Source organism: Urocitellus parryii, chromosome 2 (genome assembly GCF_045843805.1).
Source record: "Urocitellus parryii isolate mUroPar1 chromosome 2, mUroPar1.hap1, whole genome shotgun sequence".
NCBI classification, from domain to species: Eukaryota; Metazoa; Chordata; class Mammalia; order Rodentia; family Sciuridae; genus Urocitellus; species Urocitellus parryii.
The window spans coordinates 225,999,786-226,018,300 of record NC_135532.1 but is presented as its reverse complement, the minus strand read 5'-3'; the positions used below and the strand labels follow the sequence as shown (position 1 = coordinate 226,018,300).

The window sequence follows — 18,515 nt, the reverse complement described above, 5'->3', positions numbered from 1 at the left end:
TTTCATCAACAACCCGTCCCAGGAGTTCAAGGTCCATCTACCACCCGACAGGGACCCAGCCACAGTCCAGCCCTGAAACAGATTCAGGCCCAGTGGAGCAAGGTGCTGGCTGGGACAGCCCCACTGTGCTGATGGAGGGAGTAGAGGAATCTTACCAGATACAGCGATGTTCTAGGAAAGGAGCAGGGCTTGGAGACCCAGCCTCAGGTTCTGCAAAGTTGCTGCCGGGGACGTACGTGCTCCTATGTGTTAGCTACTGTAGGGACCTCTGCAGTACCCATGGGCCAAGCGCCTGGGACACAGGGGGTTACTCTCTCTGGGCCCACAGGTCTGAGCTGAGTGGTGAGTGAGTGAGTGCTGCTTAGGTCACTGCTCACTGTGGACCGTCTCACACCTGCCTGTTCCCCGTAGGCTCTGCCTGAGGGTGCCCAGGTGATGCCTGCAGTGACAGCTGTGTGGACAGTGCTGCTGAGCACTCTGGCCTGTGGCATCATCACTCCCCTGCTCAAGGGGATGAGTGCCAGGCTCCCTCCTCTGTGTCTGTCATGCATGCTACTCTTGGGCATGTGGGGGCTTGAGTCCTGGAGAGCTTGGGTCGTGGCCTAAGCAGATACTTCTGAGTTCTGCTATACCTCACTTCTCAGTTTGCATTTTGGATCCTTTCCTGGGTGACCTGCACTCAGAAGTGACTCCTGTGTGACTATCCACGTGTCACAATCAAGGCCATCGCTGGCTACCACACTGTTCCAAGGGCACAGTGGTGGGCCCTACAAATGCCATGGCACCATGACCTGGAGGGTACATGGCAATGACTGGAGGGGTGGTGCATCTGCCTGTTTCACAGGAAGATGGGGTCCCCCTATGTGGCTTTGCCACCAGAGCTCATGTCATCTGGCTCTGCAGATGTGTCTGTATAAAGGCACCTCCCTTGGAGTGAACGAACCCCACATTTCACTGCAGATGCCATGAAGGGTTTGCTTCAACACTGGGGGAGTCCCCAGGGTCTGCTGATGCCAACCTCCATGAACTCATGGAAGTGTGCGGTGGAACTGGGGTGAGGAGGTGCTGCGTGGCGTGTGCTCCACCAGGGCAGCCTGCAGCCCTTCACCATGCAGGGCCTGGCTTTCTGACCTGCGGTAGGGCATGGGCCACATGCTGGGGCTACGTGAGGACGGTGTGCACAGGAGGGCTCCCTGCCGACAGAGGGGCAGACCAGAGGCATGAGACAGGTGGGGTGGGGGCAAGCCTGAGGATGCACCATGTGTCTGGCCAAAGGAATGGAAATGCAGGTTCCCTGTCCCTTCCTCTACCATGGGCCAGTCGCAGGATCTGATAAGATTTCTCCACACCAATGAGAAAGACATGAGGAAACATTTTCCTTGTCCTCCTTCTTTTTAGATGATAAACTCCCATGCCCACTCCACACCGGCTGGACCACCTGTGGGGACATCTCTCTCTCAACTCTCCCTTGAACAAAGACAGACATCGCGGCCGGCTGGACACAGAGCTCTTCCAGGTCAACCCCAGCTGGACGTGTGCAAATCATCTGTGTGGATGGGCAGTATGGCCTGAGGTGGCCACAAAGGAGGAAGCCGGGGCATGGCCCTTCTCCTGCCTCTTCTCCAGGGGTCTGGCCCAGCCAGAGCACACAGTTCCTCTCTACCCATCCTTCCAGGTTTCTTCTCCAGGAAAACAGGGGTGGGGGGCTCAAATGTGCAAGATCTGGGCTGTCAACGCGGGTGCTCTGTGATTTGAGGACACCTGCTAGGGCAGGTGTCAGGGTGGGGGTGTCAGGGCCAGCAGGGCCAGGGCTGCCTGGCCTGCAGCTGCTCCTCCCTCCTCTAGTGTTTGCACAGCTCCTACTTGGAGTGTGCTGTGGGGTCTGGGGACCCTAGTTCTCACAGCCCCTGTGGCCTCCAACACGAGCCGTAAGTTGCCCAGGTGCCCTTGTCTCTACCCAAGCAGCTCAGTCACATCCAAGAACTAGGTTTGGCAGGTGTGGCCTGGGCAGAGACCTGTGTGCCCTGATGTGAGGGTCCTTCCTGTCTAGGTCAGGGGCCACACTTGGGAGACCTGTCTCCCTTGCTCCCACCCACCAACTGGTGTGGGCCAGGAGAGCTCTGCGTCTGTCCGGTGGGTGGGAGACGTGCACGTGAGAAGGCGAGAAAACCTGAGTGCACTAACGGGCAGCGGCGGGTGCTGCAGTAAAAGGCTGAGGTTGGCAGTGGAGGCCGCGAGCGGGTCGGCTCTTACCTGACCACCTGCAAAAATGACAGGGGTGGAGGCGGGCTTTGGGCGGTAGGGAATGGTGGCACCTTTCGGTGGGGACTAGGAAAAGGGACAGGAGAGGGAGAGAGAGCGTTAGAGAAGCCTGGCAGCTGGCCGTGGGGGCTGCCTTCCCGAGCCCGCCCCTCTGCATAGACCCCAAGCTCCAGACTTGGCCCAGGCAAGGGCTCAGAGGCTGTGGTGGTGCTGGAGGGAGCAGCCCAGGCCAGGGGGCACCAAGAGGAGCAGAGCATCCTCGAAGCACACCAAGGGCAGGGCGGTGCCCCCCATCCTCACGGCCACTTCCTTCAGACAGGCTCCTTCCCACCAAGGCCCCCACCCCAACACGACCCTGCCGCCCAGTCCAGCAGGACGTGGCAGCGCTGTGAGGTGTGGCGTGTCGGTTATGGGAGGCCAGCAGGGCAGCCACCTGCCCCTGGGACCCTGCTGAGGCTGCTGGCTGAGGTGGGCTCTGCAGTGTTCGCTCATCCTGCCGCCACCCCTCCTCCTGGGGTGGCCCTCGAGGGCCAGAATGTGCATGGCATCCATGAGCTGGGCCTGGCTGTGACTTCACAGGTGGACAGCTAGGCATTCTCTGACAGAAATGCTTGAGTTCTCTGGCAAAAACTGAGCCTCGCACACAGCGCTGTGGGAACTGCTGTCCAATGCCCCTAGGGCTTTCCTGGTCCACGACAACAGTCAGTAGAGATGGTCACAGGAAACTCATAAACATCCAGTGTTGCCATTAGAAAAACACCATTTTATTATGCAGATGCCAAATGAAGTATTCCACAATCAGGATGAGGTTTGTTATAGTTTTCCTTGGTTATTCTGTGTCCAAAGTATAGGATTCTTATCTTAGGTGAAGGACATTCTTCAGCACCATAACCTTCCCCAGCCCTCTTCACCTGGTCAGGAGTGGTCAGCCGCTACCTGGCCCCACTCCCTGTCCCCTGGGAGCAGGTCCGAGGGATAGGCCAGGAGGCACTGAGGGCTACAGGCTGTTGCAGCACAGGGAGGCTGGGGATAGCCTGCCCTGTGGGCGTTTTGGGGCCACAGACCACTCAAGGACCAGCGGCACCCCAGGCCTGTTGGGTGTGACCTTTGAGCACACAATGGGGGACCCACCCCTCAGGGTGGGCGCAGTGTCCATGGTAGCACAGGTCTTGCTGGGTGACAATGTTGTGGTGGGGATGGTGCAGAGTGGGCGTGAGCAGGCCCAGGCTGCGTCTGGGTGATGCCAGTAATAGGGAGGCCCATCTTCTGTGTTCGTGGGGTACTGACCAAATGCCTCCAAGTGCCTCCATGCAGACCAGGGCTCGCTTCAGGCCAAGGCTTCATAGTCAGACTCAGGGTTGGTTGTAGAAGAATCATGCTGGAGGGCCAGAGTTGACCTCTGTACTGTACCACTGCTGCCCTGCCCCTGGCCGACCTCCTCAGCCTCTTAGCCCAGAGCTCCACTCCCTGCCCTGTTCTGCAGCACTGCATGACTGTAACTCCCAAATGCCCTTCTCACCACAGAGGAGAGACTCTCTAGCAGCCGCTGTTCCTCAGGAGGGGCCAAGCACACAGACCTTTCCTTGATGGGCACAGAAGTGCAGGTGGCCCACTGTTGTGACACCTGTGTTATCTGCAGGCCCCACATAGGCTCATCATGGGACAGCCCTTTCTTTTGCAATTTTAGGAGTGCAAGGCATACCCCATGCACCAGCCCCAAAGTCCTCTGATTGACAAGGAGGGCCTCAAACCATCCTTTGCTTTTATTTCCAGCTACACTGCTTCTGTGGGTGACGCACCCTCCTCTCCTGGGAAGAACGGCTCCCAACCTTCTGCCAGCCACAGGATGTGAAGAATAGGGGTCTTGTCAGGCCAACATCCATCTTCTGTTTGTACCTGCAGCTCCCCTGTCTCCCATGTCACTCCATCAGGAGGAGACAAGATGGTTCCCACACTCAGCATGGGGCACCGACATACCACAGCCCATGGCCCTACCTGCCTCTGAGGGGGGCCGGTATCTTCCCACCACCACCGGCAGGCAATCAGCTGGAGGAATTTGACAAGACCATACACTTTGTCCTAAGAGCTGGGCACCATCCCTGACCAGGGAAGTAGGAGGCAGGGTCATTGGTTGCCACTCCGAGGGTGCCACTTGCAGGCCTGTTTGGTGAGCCTCGGGTTTCCAGTTACTCAGACCAGCAACACTCTGTAACCCTGACCAGCGTGTGGGGGAAATTCACAATAAGAATATTTTGAAAAATGTTTTAGACTTCTCAAAATATCATACCTCATGAAAATAAAATCATGAGAAATTTTAGAATTAAACATGGGGTTTGAGGCTGGGTATGGTGGTGCATGCCTGTAATTCCAACTGCTCCAGAGGCAGGAGGATATCAAGTTTGACACCAGCCTGGGCAAATCAATGAGACCCTATCTCAAAATAAAAAGGCTGGGGATGTAGCTCAGTGGAAGCACACCCCTGGGTTTAATCTCCAGTGCTGAAAAACAAGCAAAAAAGAAACATGGAGTTGGAGCGCAGAGCCAAATATGAAAAGGGACAGAGCTGGTGGCCATCTAGCAAGGCTATGGCTCCTGGGGGACCCCAGCCCCAGCCAGGTGCGATGTGGACGCACAGCCTGGCCACGGGAGGGGGACGGAGGGGAAGCCAGTCGCCGTGAGGCAGGAGGACCTTTCTTCTGGGGTGGGCTTGCTGCAGTCGCTTCAGTAAAGACGAGCAGCTACTGACAGTGCCGAGAATTTGGCTTTGACTGGAATTTGATTCTTGGGTTCTTTCCTCCTGGACTGCTGCGACTCCTCTGCTTCGTTTTATCCTTCTGTCCCCTCATCTCCATCTCCACGCTGGGCACTTTGTGTGTTCGTCCTGAGTCTGCCCCGTTGGCCTCAGAGGCAGTTCTCGGTGCCATCTGCAGACCTGGGGAACACGGAAGCTTCTGGCCCCACCCTGCTGAGATGGGCACTGCAACCCTCCCTCCCCCTCACCTCCACCACACTGGCCTCCACAAGGTCAGCCCCTCCAGGGCAGGCTCTCTCTGGCCTCAAACCCTCTCACCAGGACAAAGCTGTCCAGCTCCAAAGTGAGAGAAGTGTGCTTCTTCCTGTGCTCTCTCTGAACTGACAAAGGTGGCACTGATGCTCCAGGCAGAGGGGCTGTTGGGGGGCAAGGGCAGACCCCAGCTGCCCTCCCCAGGGAACTGCAGCCTGGGAAGCTGGGTCTAGGGACTTCCAGATCCTCATGTCATGCCCCAACCAACCGTGGGAATCCTCAGCATCAAGGAGGTGCCTGGGCTCTGCCAGGACGCAGAGTGAACCCAGCGCTGAGCGCAGAGAGGGTGGGCTGGTGACGTGACTGTACCTCCAGCATGACCACACAGATCTGCTTGACGCACTGTATAATGGCATCTGGCGTCCCTGAAATGGTCACTGCCCGCTCCGTGGAGTTGGGCAGCATGTCCCCGGCCACCTGGACTTGGGCACCTGTGGACTGGAGAAAAGGGACATTGGAAGTGGACAGTAGAAAAGGAGGGTGGTATTGTGCACAGGATACGTGGTATCTCCAGAATCTTGGGGATACTCAGGGCAGTCTACACAATGGACAGCCCTTCACCTGACACAGGGCCTGGCTGGCCATGCTGCACAGGACCACAGTGTTGCCCCCTATGTCCCCTCCCTCCACCCCTGCCTGGACACCCAGCCTCTGCAGTCTCCTCTGGGAGCACATGGCCCTCAGGCAGGAGGCCATGCCCCTGGGAGGGCATGGAGTTTGCAGGAGATGGACTGCTCTCTCCTCACCCAGAACCCCATCTCCTCCAGAGTCCAGGTCGCTTGGGGACCTCCTGGGGAGGGGTCAAGTGGGTGGCTGCCTCCCATGTCAGGGGAGGCTCAGCTTTCCCTGGGGACTGGAGACCCTTCCTAACCACCAGTAGGGCTACTCCCTACACGAGGTCACTGTGTGGGTCCCCCACACTCCGCTTTTCACTAGTTCATTGGACTGACTGTCCCTGTTGCATGTAAGCGTCAGGCTATCAGAATCTGCAACAGCTAGTGCCAGTGATGGCAGGCTGCATAGGGGACGTGCAGAGAGATGGTGGGGAAGGTCTTGGTACCTCCCTTATCTCCTTGATCTTGGAGCCGCCTTTGCCAATTAGGGACCCGCACTGGCTGGCTGGGACCACCAGCCTCAGCGTCACTGGGGGCTTGCTGGTAGCAGGGCTGTTGCTCATGGAGTTGATGATGTCCTAGGGAGGAAAAGATGCATGTTGGCACCACATCAGGGAGTACAGCTGCATGGCTGGGATACTGAGAGGAGTGTGCACAGCATCTGTGCTCTGCACCAGCCCCATGCACCTTGCAGGGCCCATGAATCCCTCCCCGACGGGGAAGGGACACAGAGGACAGGATGGGTGGTCTCCAAGCTGCAGAAGACCTCAGGCAGGGCACACAGATCAAAAGGACACCTGTGGCCAGGTTTGGTGGCACACACCTGTAATCTCAGTGGCTTGGGAGGCTGAGGCAGGAGGATAGCTAGTTCAAAGTCAACCTCAGCAAAAACGAGATGCTAAGCAACTCAGTGAGACCCTGTCTCTAAATAAAATACAAAATAGGGCTGGGGATGTGGCTTAGAGGTTGAGGGCTCCTGAGTTCAATCCCGGTACCAAAAAAAAAAAAAAAAAAAAAAAGAAAAGAAGTCTGAAGGCCTGGGGGTACCAGGGCTTGCACAGATAGACGTGTGAGGTGGGAGCACTGCAGAGCAGAGACCATCTGGGGTGGGTATGACAAGCGTGACTGCCAAGGATTGGAGGTGTAGGGTGGAAAGTGGCTGTCTGGTGCCCCGCACTGAGGAGAGAGATGAGTCAGAAGGCAAAGGGCAGCAGAGGTGTGATGATGGGTTTGGAGCCGGCCTGCCTGGGTAGCCATTATGTTCAGCTTGTGGTTTTGACACAAAGGAGACATCCAGCTTCTGGTTCAGGCTGGCAACTGATGGGGCAGGCGATACCTCCAGTGTCTGGGTTGTGAAGAAGCAAGGACCTATGGAGACCCAGGCCCCACCACAGTGTGCAGCACGTCCAGAGGGGCTCCCCACATGCCCAGCCATCTCAGGAACGGTCCCTCACAGGGCTCCACCACTTTCCGAGTTATGATTTGTATAACAATTTGCTCCCCACCAACTCATGCCTCTCTTCTTTTTGAAAACAATATTAAGTCATGAAAAGTAGCACATTAAATCGTTCTAAAGTGACATGTCAGGAGGTGCATGAGGACAAGGAGAGAGGTGTCCCTTTAAAGCAGACCTGCCAGGCCCAGTGGAAAGGAAGCTTCCAAGGGGCTCTCTGCCTGCAGGCTGCACAAGGAAGTCACCAGGAAGTTGCACAGCTCTGTGTGTGTGAAAACCCTGTGACACGTGGGCAAGTCACTCCAGCACTGGAGAGTCTGCTTATAGAGGGAGCAGCTGGGGCACGGGGAGAAGCCAGGACGGAAAGAGAGTCAAAACACAAATGCCTGGGCCAGGCTGTAGGTGCCCGGGGAGCTGGGTCCACAACCTCTGTGATCCCCAGCACAGGAAGTCAAGTAAGAGCCGTTGCAGTGCTTGGCCAAGGACTGCAGCTTCCCTCATGCTTGCCCTGCTTCCTACTCAGGACCACGGGAAAATAAGCACTTGCTCCAATCCATCACTAGGAGGCTCTGCTTCTGTGACCCAGCCCCTGCTCCCAGCAGCGGCCCTACCAGGACACGTGGATCGAAGGCTGCCCTTGCTCAGCACAAGTTGACCTCCTGCACAAGTAAGGGTGGCCGGCCCTCTTGCCATAGCTAGCCCTGCACATGTGGCCTCTGCTGCTCCATCCAGGTAGCCTCTTCATCTCCACATGGACCCAGCTCCCACCCAGGTATGTTTCTCCAGAGGCCCTGTGCCTGCTGTTCCTGCCTGTTGAGCATGGCGGAGTTGGCTCTGGGTCTGGACCCATTCTCAGGCATGGAGCTCCTGGGTTGTGCATTCCCAGCCTGGGGCCTGGTCTGGCAGCTGGTTCCATCTGTTTACCTCCCTGATGGGTTGAGTCACGCCCTTCCATCCCCCTGCTGGTTTCGGTGTGTTGCTGGTCATGATGAGGAGCCTCAGGGCCAAACACAAGCTGCTGTCGTCCTGGACTAACAACCACATGGACACACCTGGTTCTTAGATGGAGCTCTCCTCCTTTCAACTGTCTGTGCTAAGAGCTTATTTGATGTGGAGGGACTGTCCCTCTGGTTCCACTGATGGGGTTGGGGTGGCTGAAGGCATGTGGGCTGCAGTCCTACTTGCTGCCAGCTTCCACAGTCTGTCTAAGCCTCCTCTTCCTGAACCTCACCCACTGAAGCCCTGGTTCCACACCTGCCCATTTGTGGTGTCTCTCCACCAAGCATGACTCGGGCCTTTGGTGACCACTCTGGGAACACTAGTCTTGAGTATAAAACGGTCCATTCAAGAGGAATGTTATAGCTGGGCGTGGCAACTTAGCAAGACCCTAATCAAATTGGTGAGACCTTGTCTCAAAATAAAAATAAAAATGGGGGGCTGGGGCTGTAGCTCAGTGATAGAGCACTTTCCTAGCACCTGTGAGGCACTGGGTTCAATCCTCAGCACTGCATAAAAACAAATAAAATAAAAGCACTGTGCCCATTTACAACTGAAAAAAAAATGAATAAATGAATAAATAAATAAAAATGGGCTGGGCTGTAGCTCAGTGGTGGAGTGCCCTGGGTTAAACCCTATATATGGATACCAACTTATAAAAAAAGTGGACAAGGTTTCTCATGCCCAGTGGAGCAGCATTTTTTGGATCAGTGTGAATAGGTCTCCTAATGAAATTCTGATTTAAAAATTGCTTCACTGAAAGATTCTTTAGCTAAAGCAAATAAATAATTTGAAAGATCTCAGATGCTATCCAGTAGGTCCTCCCTTCTAGCCCTCTAGCACCTCCTGCCCCGATTCCCATCTTTTCAACACCATTCTCAGGCAACTCCACCTCTGCCTTTTCCCAACAATGCTCCTAAGACCCCTGATGCTGAGTACTTGTAGAATCCCCCAACCAAACTGGTGACATAGGCAATTTAAACCTGAACCAGAGCTGAATTAAGAGCTATGATGAAGGATTTCTCCAAACCCAGACAAGATCAACAACCAACAGAAGAATTTGGAACTCTCAGGGCACAGGACTCAGGGTTACCTTAGGTAATATCAACTTGACCTTCTCCCCACAAATAAACCCAACGGTCAGAAAAGGTAGCAGGGCAAAGTCTCCTAAAAGCCATGTCCAAACACTTCCAATGGAAATGATTGGAAGAACTGTGCCCACAGGGAAAGAAGAGACCCCTGGGTTCTGGGAAGACTGGAAGGCAAGCTCTGACAGCAGTCAGGCTGAGGAGTGAGGGCCTAGGAGTCCCTCTCTATCCCATCTGCTCAATAGAGTCAAACCTAATTTGAAAACAGAAATTAGATACAGGGAGTGTGTGTGTGTGTGTGTGTGTGTGTGTGTGTGTGTGTGTGTATGTGAGTTGTGATCCTGGAGCTGAAACACAACACCTGGCAGAACATTTAAGAGGGTTATAGAACAAAATAAGGCAGGACCAAAATGAACTTGTGGCCCTGCAGCTCACACAGGCAGGTGGCCCCCTCACTGCCACCAGCTGCGGACAAGCACATGTGGACACTGAGCAGAGGCATCACTGGGGAAGGAGGATCCTATCCTAGAAAGAAAGCCCCCTTGGTACAGATCAGGGAAGAGTACCAGTTTCCTTCCTGCCCTCCCCTGACCCTGGAGCTGGCTGTGTGGAGGTCTAGGTAGCAGTCTCCCTGGAGCCTGCAGTCCAGGTAGAGTACCACCCTCCCTAGATGCTCCTACAGTTACTTGCTTCCTTGTGTGGGCCTCAGCTCTGCCCTCCCCAGTGCGTCTGCAGAGCAGGACAGCCACATCTGTGCACCTTCACTGGGCTCAGGTGCTTGGATTGCCGGCCCAGGGGCACTGAAGCACCACCACCTCTTCCTGGTCCTCAAGAGTAAGACCCACAATTCCCTTGTGGTTTGGTTCTGATGTCATATGCAGATGATCTCCTACCTTGTGTAGAAGACAGGAAACCTGGGAGGATTCTGTTTTCTGCCTCTTGGCCTTGGCAGACCCTATTGGCAACTTGACCAATTTCTTCAGAATTGAAGCTGGAGGTCATTAAGTCGGGTGATGTGGACCCACAAGGAAGCCCTAATCCCCACTGTGACCCTTTATAGATGGAGTCTCTAATGAGGTTCAATGAGGTCCTAAGAATGAACTCTAGTCCAGTAAGGCTTGGGTCCTGATAACAAGAGGGAGACAGCAAGGATGTGCCCACAGAGAAAAGGACCATGAGAAGGTGGCCATCTGCCATCTGAGGGAAGGGGCCTCGGAACAAACCAAGCACCATGATACTTTGATCTTGGGCTTTCAGCCTCCAAAACAGAAAACAGTGCCTATTGCTTAAGCCACCCAGCTGTGGGACCTGGTTATGGAAGCAGCCAGGGCAGATTAAGAACATCACCAGCCTCACCTCCTTAGAACACAGGGCTCCACCCAGCAAGGTCAGCCAGATGCAGGACTTGTACTCATGAGCACCTGTCAACCACCAGAGAGAAGGCACGCTTTCGGAGGAGCATGAGCTTGGGGCTCTCGCCTCTGCTGGAGCCCCATCAACATATTAGGAGGAGAGGGTGATCAGACACAGCTTTGCTTCCCAGAGCCGTGACTGCACACAGGGAGAACACAGAAGCTGAGGGAAATGCTCTCAGATCATCACACCAGACACACCTCTTAGTCTAAGGCTGTACCTCTAGCTAAACCCCTCAAGGATGTGCTTGTGCGCATTCAGAGATGCTGCTGTGAGCTACCAGCACAAGTCCCTAATACTGAAGAGGAAGGAAGGACAGGAGGTGCATGACCCCTTCCCAAGGTGAACTCCAGTACTGTTGCTGGCTGGTGGTGCCTAATGACAAACATGGATGTTAGTGGAGTTGCCTGTGAAACTACTCATGTAGGAGCAGATACATTGGCCACTATGTGAAACCCACATTGGCAGGAAACTGTGAGACAGTGAGAGCATTTGTGGCCACGTGTCACCTGTCAACAACAGAATCCTGGAGGAACTGTGAAAATGAGGCACGGCTGTGGGCCTTGAGCTCTTGGGGTGGCTCACCAGCTTCCTCTCTCCCTGGGCTGAGTGAGGTGTCTCAGTTATGGCATTGTCTATTTCAGGATGTGTGGAACATTCCTTTCTGAAAAGCTATAGCTTGTGATAAACTGCTTGGTTTTGTGTTTCCAGCCTGGTGTTTGCCCATTTTTACGTGACACGATAAATGATTCAGGACACCCACTTGATGGGAACCATTATGAAAACTTACCCTGTCGTACTATCCCAATCTTTTGGGAAGCTGGAAAAACCAGTGACAATTCAAATGACCAACACTTTGAGGACTGGGATGTAGCTCAGTGGTACAGCATGTGATTAGCATGCGCAAGGCCCTGGGTTCAATCCCAGTACCCAAACAAAACAACAACAAAAAAACAAGAAAACAAGCAAATTAAACAAAAACTTCCACAGTCTCTGCTTCCTTAGGCCATGTAGTCCACTCCCTTGGGTTCTGCCACTATTGACTGGTGACTGGAGGGTCCAGGCCTTCAGGGATTCCACCCTGATGTTAGGCTCTGTCCTGCTGCAGGCAGAAATGGCAATGTATGGTAAGGGACCCATCCTCCCACCCATCACCAGCAGGGCAAGGCTGCTTCCCGAACACCCTCTTCATGATCTTGCATCAGGAGGGCTCATCTCCTAACAAAAGACCAGAGAGCAGCTGCTCTGGAGCCGTACTGGGAGGGGACTTCTACGGCATTGCTGGAAACAAACGCAGCAGAGACTCCAGGCTGTGGGTTCTGGAGCTCCACAACTTCACCCAAGACCATGACTCAGCAGTCCACAGACCCTAGGAAGCCACTCAGAGGCCTATCAGCATAAGTGGCTCCACAGGGGTCTTCCAGAAAAAACTCCAAGGGGGTCTCACACTGGGGTCTCGTGGACCCTCTAGAAAGTCACACCAGGGGGGACTCACACTGGGCCCTCACAGACTCTCTAAACCCTAAACCATCACTCCAAAGAGGGCCTCACAGTGTAGGGACCCTCTAGAAAGCCACACCAGAGGGGACTCACACTGGGTCCTGAGGGACCTTTCAGAGTATCATGCCAGGGAGGACTCATACTGGTTTGTCAGAGTGTCTCTAGAAACAGCTACCCTTCAGAAATAGAAAGCTGACCAAGCCCTTTATAGAAAGTTGTTGACAGTGGACAGTCTCCATTTCAGATGTCATTCCAGGACACCCTCTCATTTCTGTTTTGGTTTTTATTTGCTTATAATCATTTGCTACAATTTGCATCTGGAAGGTCTCCCAAGGGGGCATGTGTTAAATCTTGGTCCTCAGCCTGTACGAGGTGGGGCCGACTGGGAGTATAAAGGCACCGTGGGTGTGCCTTTGATTTTGCTATGCCACTTGCTTCTGCCATGATATGCTGCCCGCCTCCCCTAACCCACCAGGAGCTTAAAAGCAAAAATTCTGCATATCGTAGACTGAAACGTCCAAAACTCTGAGCTAAAATAAGCCATTTCTCTTTGTAAGTCGATTTCTCTCAAGTAGTTGTTAAGGTAAGGGAAGGCTTACTAGCAGAAAAATGGGTTCTGAGAAGTGGGGCTGTTGTTGTGATGATAATTGATGAAGTGGACAATCTTTGGGGATTGGTTTAGGGAAGGAGTTTAGTAAAGTTTGAATAATCAGACTGAAGAAGGACTAGAATGCTTTAAGGGGAGTTTAATGGCTGATTCTGGTTGGGGATCTGACCGGAATGCTGACAGGAACACAGATTGAAAAGATTGGGTTGATGAGGCTTCAGATGGAAATGACAACTCTACTGGGAATTGGACTAATGGCCAACCTGTGTTACATTCTAGACAAGAACTTGTCTATATTTTGTTCATGCCCTGAGACTTATTGTATGAGTTTAATGGTGACAGACTAGTTTATCTGATACTGGTAATCTCAAGGCAAAACAGCATTCAGGTAGCATTAAGGGAATTATTGGCCGCTTTTGGCCAAATTTATAGTAAGTAGGAGCAAAAACAGAGCAAAAGGATTTGGAAAACTTCCAGTTCATCCAGAAAACAACACCGTTCAAAGGTTTAGCCAAGGAGGATGCAGTTGCTAAAGAGATTAACACAATTTTTAAAAAGTCAAGTGCTTTACACTAGGACAATATGAAGGATGCCTGGAGGGCATCTCAGAATGGGCAAGGCCTAGTCATCAAAGGCTTAGAGTTGTAGCAGTGCAATTTGTTTCAAAGACTTTCCAAGGCAGAGCCTTTTGAAAAGAGAACCCTTCCCATCTAGGGCTCCCTAGACTAGCCAGGCCCTCAGGCCAGGCACAGCTCAGGCTGGCAGCAGACCTGCATCATCCCTGTTGCTGGTTTTGCAGGCATGCAGAATACAGGAATTATGGTCTTATGGAGGCTGCCACCAAGATTTCAAAGGAAAGCCTGGGAGGACAGGTCTGTGTGGCAGGGTTGGAGTCCCTAAGAGCATTAGGGTGTTGTGTGGAACTGTGAGAGTGAAGCCCAAGCTGGAAGGAAGCCCCAGGACGTTAGAGGTACCAGGAGCATGAAACACACTGCTGAGGGAACTGCAGGCAGGAAGCAGAGTCAGCCCAGGAGAGAGGCTATGTGGGCGGCACCAGGAAAGCCAGGGGCAGGCTTGCCCAGCTCCTTGGGGCCCACATCCCACCAGACTATGCCTAGGATGCCAGACCTAGAGCTATAGGACTTAATGTTTGCCCTGCTAAGCTTTGGTCTTGCTTTGGCCCAATACTTCCTTATCATTCCCCTATTCCTTCATTTCAGAATGTGAATTTTCACCTTGTGCCAGTTAAGGAACAGTTAAGGATTGGGGGACACTTGGAGATAGATTCAGTGCACTTTGAATTGTGAGATGAACACGAGCCTTTGAGGGTCAGGTGTGAATTCCCGTGGTTTGCATCTGGAATGCAAAGGTCACCCAACGTCCCTGTGTTAAAGGTTTGATTCCCAGCTAATGCTGCGGGGAAGCAGTGGAATCTTTAAGAGGTAGGGCCTATTGGGAGGTTTGAAGTTACTGGGGATGTGCTTTTGAGGAAACTGTTGGACCCCATTCTCCTTCTCTTCTCCTTTTTGTGTCCCAGCCATTAGGTGAACTGTTTGGGCACATGCTGCCCATGTCCCACCAGAAGCCTGAAAGCAATGGTTCTGCCCAATCGTTGACCCTTTAAAATAAGCCTTTTCTCTTTATAAGTTGACAGCTCAGGTCCTTGTCACAGGGACGGGAAGCTGAGCAACACACACTCCTCCTCTTCCAGCAGGTCCCTGGCTGGTACCCTTGATGATGGCTCCTGTCTCTTTTCTTTTCACTATATGGTATCTGTTAGACCACATACTGCTTTCAGTGTCATCCTTAGATCATGCCACATCTCACCACCGTCTTCAATCTTACCTTCCACCCACTGTGCCACTGGTTGCCAGAGCCCCAGGATAACAATAATGGTAACTGTTGCCTGGTAATTCTAGTGTTGTCGATTAAGATACTGGAGTATTGCAGCTGACGGTTTTTCCACTTGCACAAACATGGGCAAGGGACCCTACATAAGTCAGCTTGTGACTTTGCTAGTTTCCTTACCTTCTAGGAATACAAATAGATGTCTATTGATCAGTGAGAAAATCTATTGGTTAGTCTAAATTTGACTTCAACAACCTTCACAGAGCAATGGAAGAGACGACTGCAGACCGTGTGTGACCAGCCAACAGAGCCTTGGTTCAGTTCTGTCCCGAGCAACGATTCTTTCCTGGCCTCCAGGTGACTCTGCCAGCACTGCTGCCTTTGAAACCAGGAAATCTCAGGGCCTGTTAGTCTTAGACTGACTGGTAGCTCATGTACCTCATGGAAAGAGGGTTATGAGACCTCTCTGCACAGAGACCTTGATCCTACAAATTGCTGTGGCTGGGAATTCTGACTCAGATTTGTGTCCCAAAACAAGGCCACCTTCATCACTCAGGAGCTCTTCTGGAGGAATAACTGACTTCCTGCTCAGTGCACAGCCAGAGCAGTGCTTCCCTGTGGGAACCACACAATGAGAAGATTGCCGGACCCACCATTGACCCTGGCAGAAGTGCTTAGGGGTAGGGCAGACCGACCACCTGCTGGCACCCTTTTTATTGGCTGGTCATGGTGGCATCTGCACCATGGCTAACACTTGCTGGGTGAGGATCAAGGGCACAAGCCACGCATCACTGGAGGGAAAACAACACTGGCTCGCCAAGCCTCGCAGCCCGGGCCCTGGGCACGTGGACCCAGTGCACCTTTCAGGGACACACCACTTTTTTTTTCTGTCACAGTGGTCATGGCTGTTTCTCTCCAGAGTCCCCTGTGTGTCAGTGCAACCACTCTCATCACAGACAGCTGAGATGGCATAGCGGCCAAAGGTCATGACTCTCCCAGCACAGGTGAGCATGAACAAATCTGGACCCCAGGCGAGAGTGACCAGAAGGGGAGACTAAGACACCAGCTCTGCACACTGGGGACAGCTAGGCCACAAGTGGCAAGAGGGTATTGGCCTGTACCTCTGCAGCAGCCTGCCCAGGGAGCTCGAGCATAGCTTCTGCCATTTTGGCCCACAATGGTCAGGACCTGGCTGGTGACCACAGCTTCCCACCTCCCACCCAGGACCAGCCAGAGCAGGCAGATATGACCCCCAAGTACTCACATGGGGATTCTGATAGTTGGGAGTCACCTCCAGCTCACAGGCCCCAGCTGCCACCAACTGCACACCTGGGACCCACACTCAGTCTACAATGCAACATTTTCCTGCCCTGCCTATGACAAGAAACGGTGGCCAAGCCCTTGCCATAGCCACTTTCACGGACACTGCTGCCTGTTCTCGGAGGGCTCCCTGTTTACTTTCACAAAGTCTGCCTCATTACTTGGCCATCCTCATTTTTGACAGAGAAGTTTAATTTCCTGGCTCAATTCCCGTCTCTGGATCAAGACAAGTGGAAACACACAGACACTAAGCTCTAACTCACCATCAAAAGCTCAGAGTGCCACACACACACACACACGTGCACTTCCACTAGCAGGCAAGCACACACCCCATGTCTCCAGCTCTGTCTGTCCATATTGGAGCCCAGCCACACTGACTCTCCTGGGAGGCTGGCTGTGATGGTGGGGTAGCAGGACAAGGGTGGTGACAGTGGGGCTTGGTGCAGGGCCATGTGGCCCAGCCTGGGGGTGAGCAGCAGGCCTGGAAGTCAGTGTGGTATGTTTTGAGGTCAGGCTGGACGTATAGGGGCAGGGTCTGAGCAACCATGAGTGAGGTGGGCTTCTCCAAAGTACATGTGCTACGAGTGGCTGGCTTCAGGAGAAAGGAGGGATGCTGGCCCCTCACCAGGTGGACAGGAGTTGGGAAGAGTACCTGGGAGGCAGAGGAGGCAAGAGGAGGATGTGCTAGGTGGTCTGGGCCATGCCCTGGTCCAGGCCCCTGTGCCCTAGGAGCTGGCTCAGCCTGCCCTTCCCTGCCTGACAGAGGGCTCAAACAGGTGCACCTCACCTCCTCAAACTTGTACGCAATCATGGCAAAGGCCTTGAAGATGGCGTCCGTTGGGCCTGTGATCGTCACAATCCTCTCCGGGCAGTTTCCCTCTGAGATGTTGATCCTGGCACCACTCTAGGGCAAGGGCAGAGCAAATGCTGCAGTAGCTGAAAGCCACCTGGGCAGTACCAACCTGGGCTCTCCAGGTCACATATGGCCCAGTGTCTGGCCCTGAGCAGTGGGGCTCTTTCCACTAGTCTCTGTTAGTGGGAAACTTTGGTTAACAAAAGGAATCTAAGCCATCCCTAAGGGTGCCTGTGCCCCACTCATCTAACCCTCTTGAATGCCATGTGTTGGAGGGAAGAGTGGCCCTCCTCACCCCAGGCCAGGCTGTCCATCCCAGTGCACATGGGTGGGGTGAGCAGGCCCCCAGGACAGGTGAAGCCCAGACCCTCCCGCATCCCAAATGGGGTACAGGATGCTGTCAGGACAAGTCACACTCACCTCTTCACGCATCTTCTTCACAGTTTCCCCTTTCTGGAATGCAGATTTAGACAACAAGGAAAAGTGTCACTGGCAGCTTTGTGTGGGGCATGTGGCCCTGGTGTGTCCCTGGTTCTGGCAGCTGCCTCTGCTGTGTGGGGTCCTGAGGGAGGCACCTGCAGCACAGCAGGGCCAGCCTCCACGCTGCCCTGCACTGGGCCAGCCCTTCCCTGACGACCTTGCCGTCATCTCAGGTGAGGAAGCTGAGGTATGGGAAAGTATGTGTGCTCACTCCGGTGGCACTGAGACTGTGGTGCCAGCAGGGCTGCACCGTCTTCCATGAGTGGTGACTCCCTGAGAGGCCCTCTCCAAAAAGAACATGTGAGAAAGCTGGACATGGACAACTGGAGGCTTCCCTGTAGAATAGTGGCAGTGGAGAAAAGGGACATGGGGTCCCAGAGATGGTCAGGGAAGGCAGTGCCCCTCAGCTCTTCTCCTTCATGAGCTACAAGCTTCCACACAGCCCTTTCCCTGTGGGACTCTTGCTTTTTTAAGATGGAAACACAAGGAAGATTCACCACCTTCTGGAGAATGCAAGCAAAAATGACCTGGAGTCACATACTCAGAAGATGGGTTGGCCACCAAGGCAGCGGGTGGTGGGTGGGGCTGCTAAAGTTCCCATCTGGGCCTTGCCAGGGCCAAGGAAGAATGCCTCCCCCTGTGCTTTCACCAGGGACCAGCCTCACGTTGGAGCAGCTTGAGGCAGGAAGGGGTGCCAACAGGCTGAATGGCAGTGCTCCCGGGGACCTCCACTTCCCCAGCACAGAGCGGAATGCCTGCTGGGGTTGTGAGGGTGCTGGAGCCAGCCATCACCAGGGCTGCCACTGTCCTCACCATGTCCTTACAGAGACCCTGAAAGATGCAGAGTTCATTCACCAATTACCTTCCCAATGATGCTTCCAACTTCCTGTAGAAAAAAGAAAATCACAGAAAGATCACGTCACAGAGCAGAAGAGGTCAGTACTGGGGCAGATGCTGCAGAACCCATCCACCCTCCTGACAAGAGGGACTGGTATTTACTTATTCGTTTATTTACGT

The 18,515-nt window shown here is 53.7% G+C and overlaps 1 protein-coding gene across 7 annotated transcripts in view; it reads right to left on the bottom strand.

Moving 5' to 3' along the window:
* Pcbp3 (poly(rC) binding protein 3) overlaps positions 1-18,515 on the bottom strand; it is a 223,477-nt gene that overhangs the window by 18,802 nt on the left and 186,160 nt on the right. For all 7 annotated transcript variants that reach the window (XM_026381287.1, XM_026381286.1, XM_026381282.1 and 4 more), the window contains 6 exons: positions 18,361-18,384; positions 17,439-17,471; positions 16,953-17,069; positions 6,387-6,518; positions 5,636-5,764; positions 2,254-2,328 (listed from right to left, as the gene is read on the bottom strand). In XM_026381287.1, the coding sequence (XP_026237072.1) occupies positions 2,254-2,328; positions 5,636-5,764; positions 6,387-6,518; positions 16,953-17,069; positions 17,439-17,471; positions 18,361-18,384 (510 nt within the window). The remainder of the gene's footprint in view (positions 1-2,253; positions 2,329-5,635; positions 5,765-6,386; positions 6,519-16,952; positions 17,070-17,438; positions 17,472-18,360; positions 18,385-18,515) is intronic.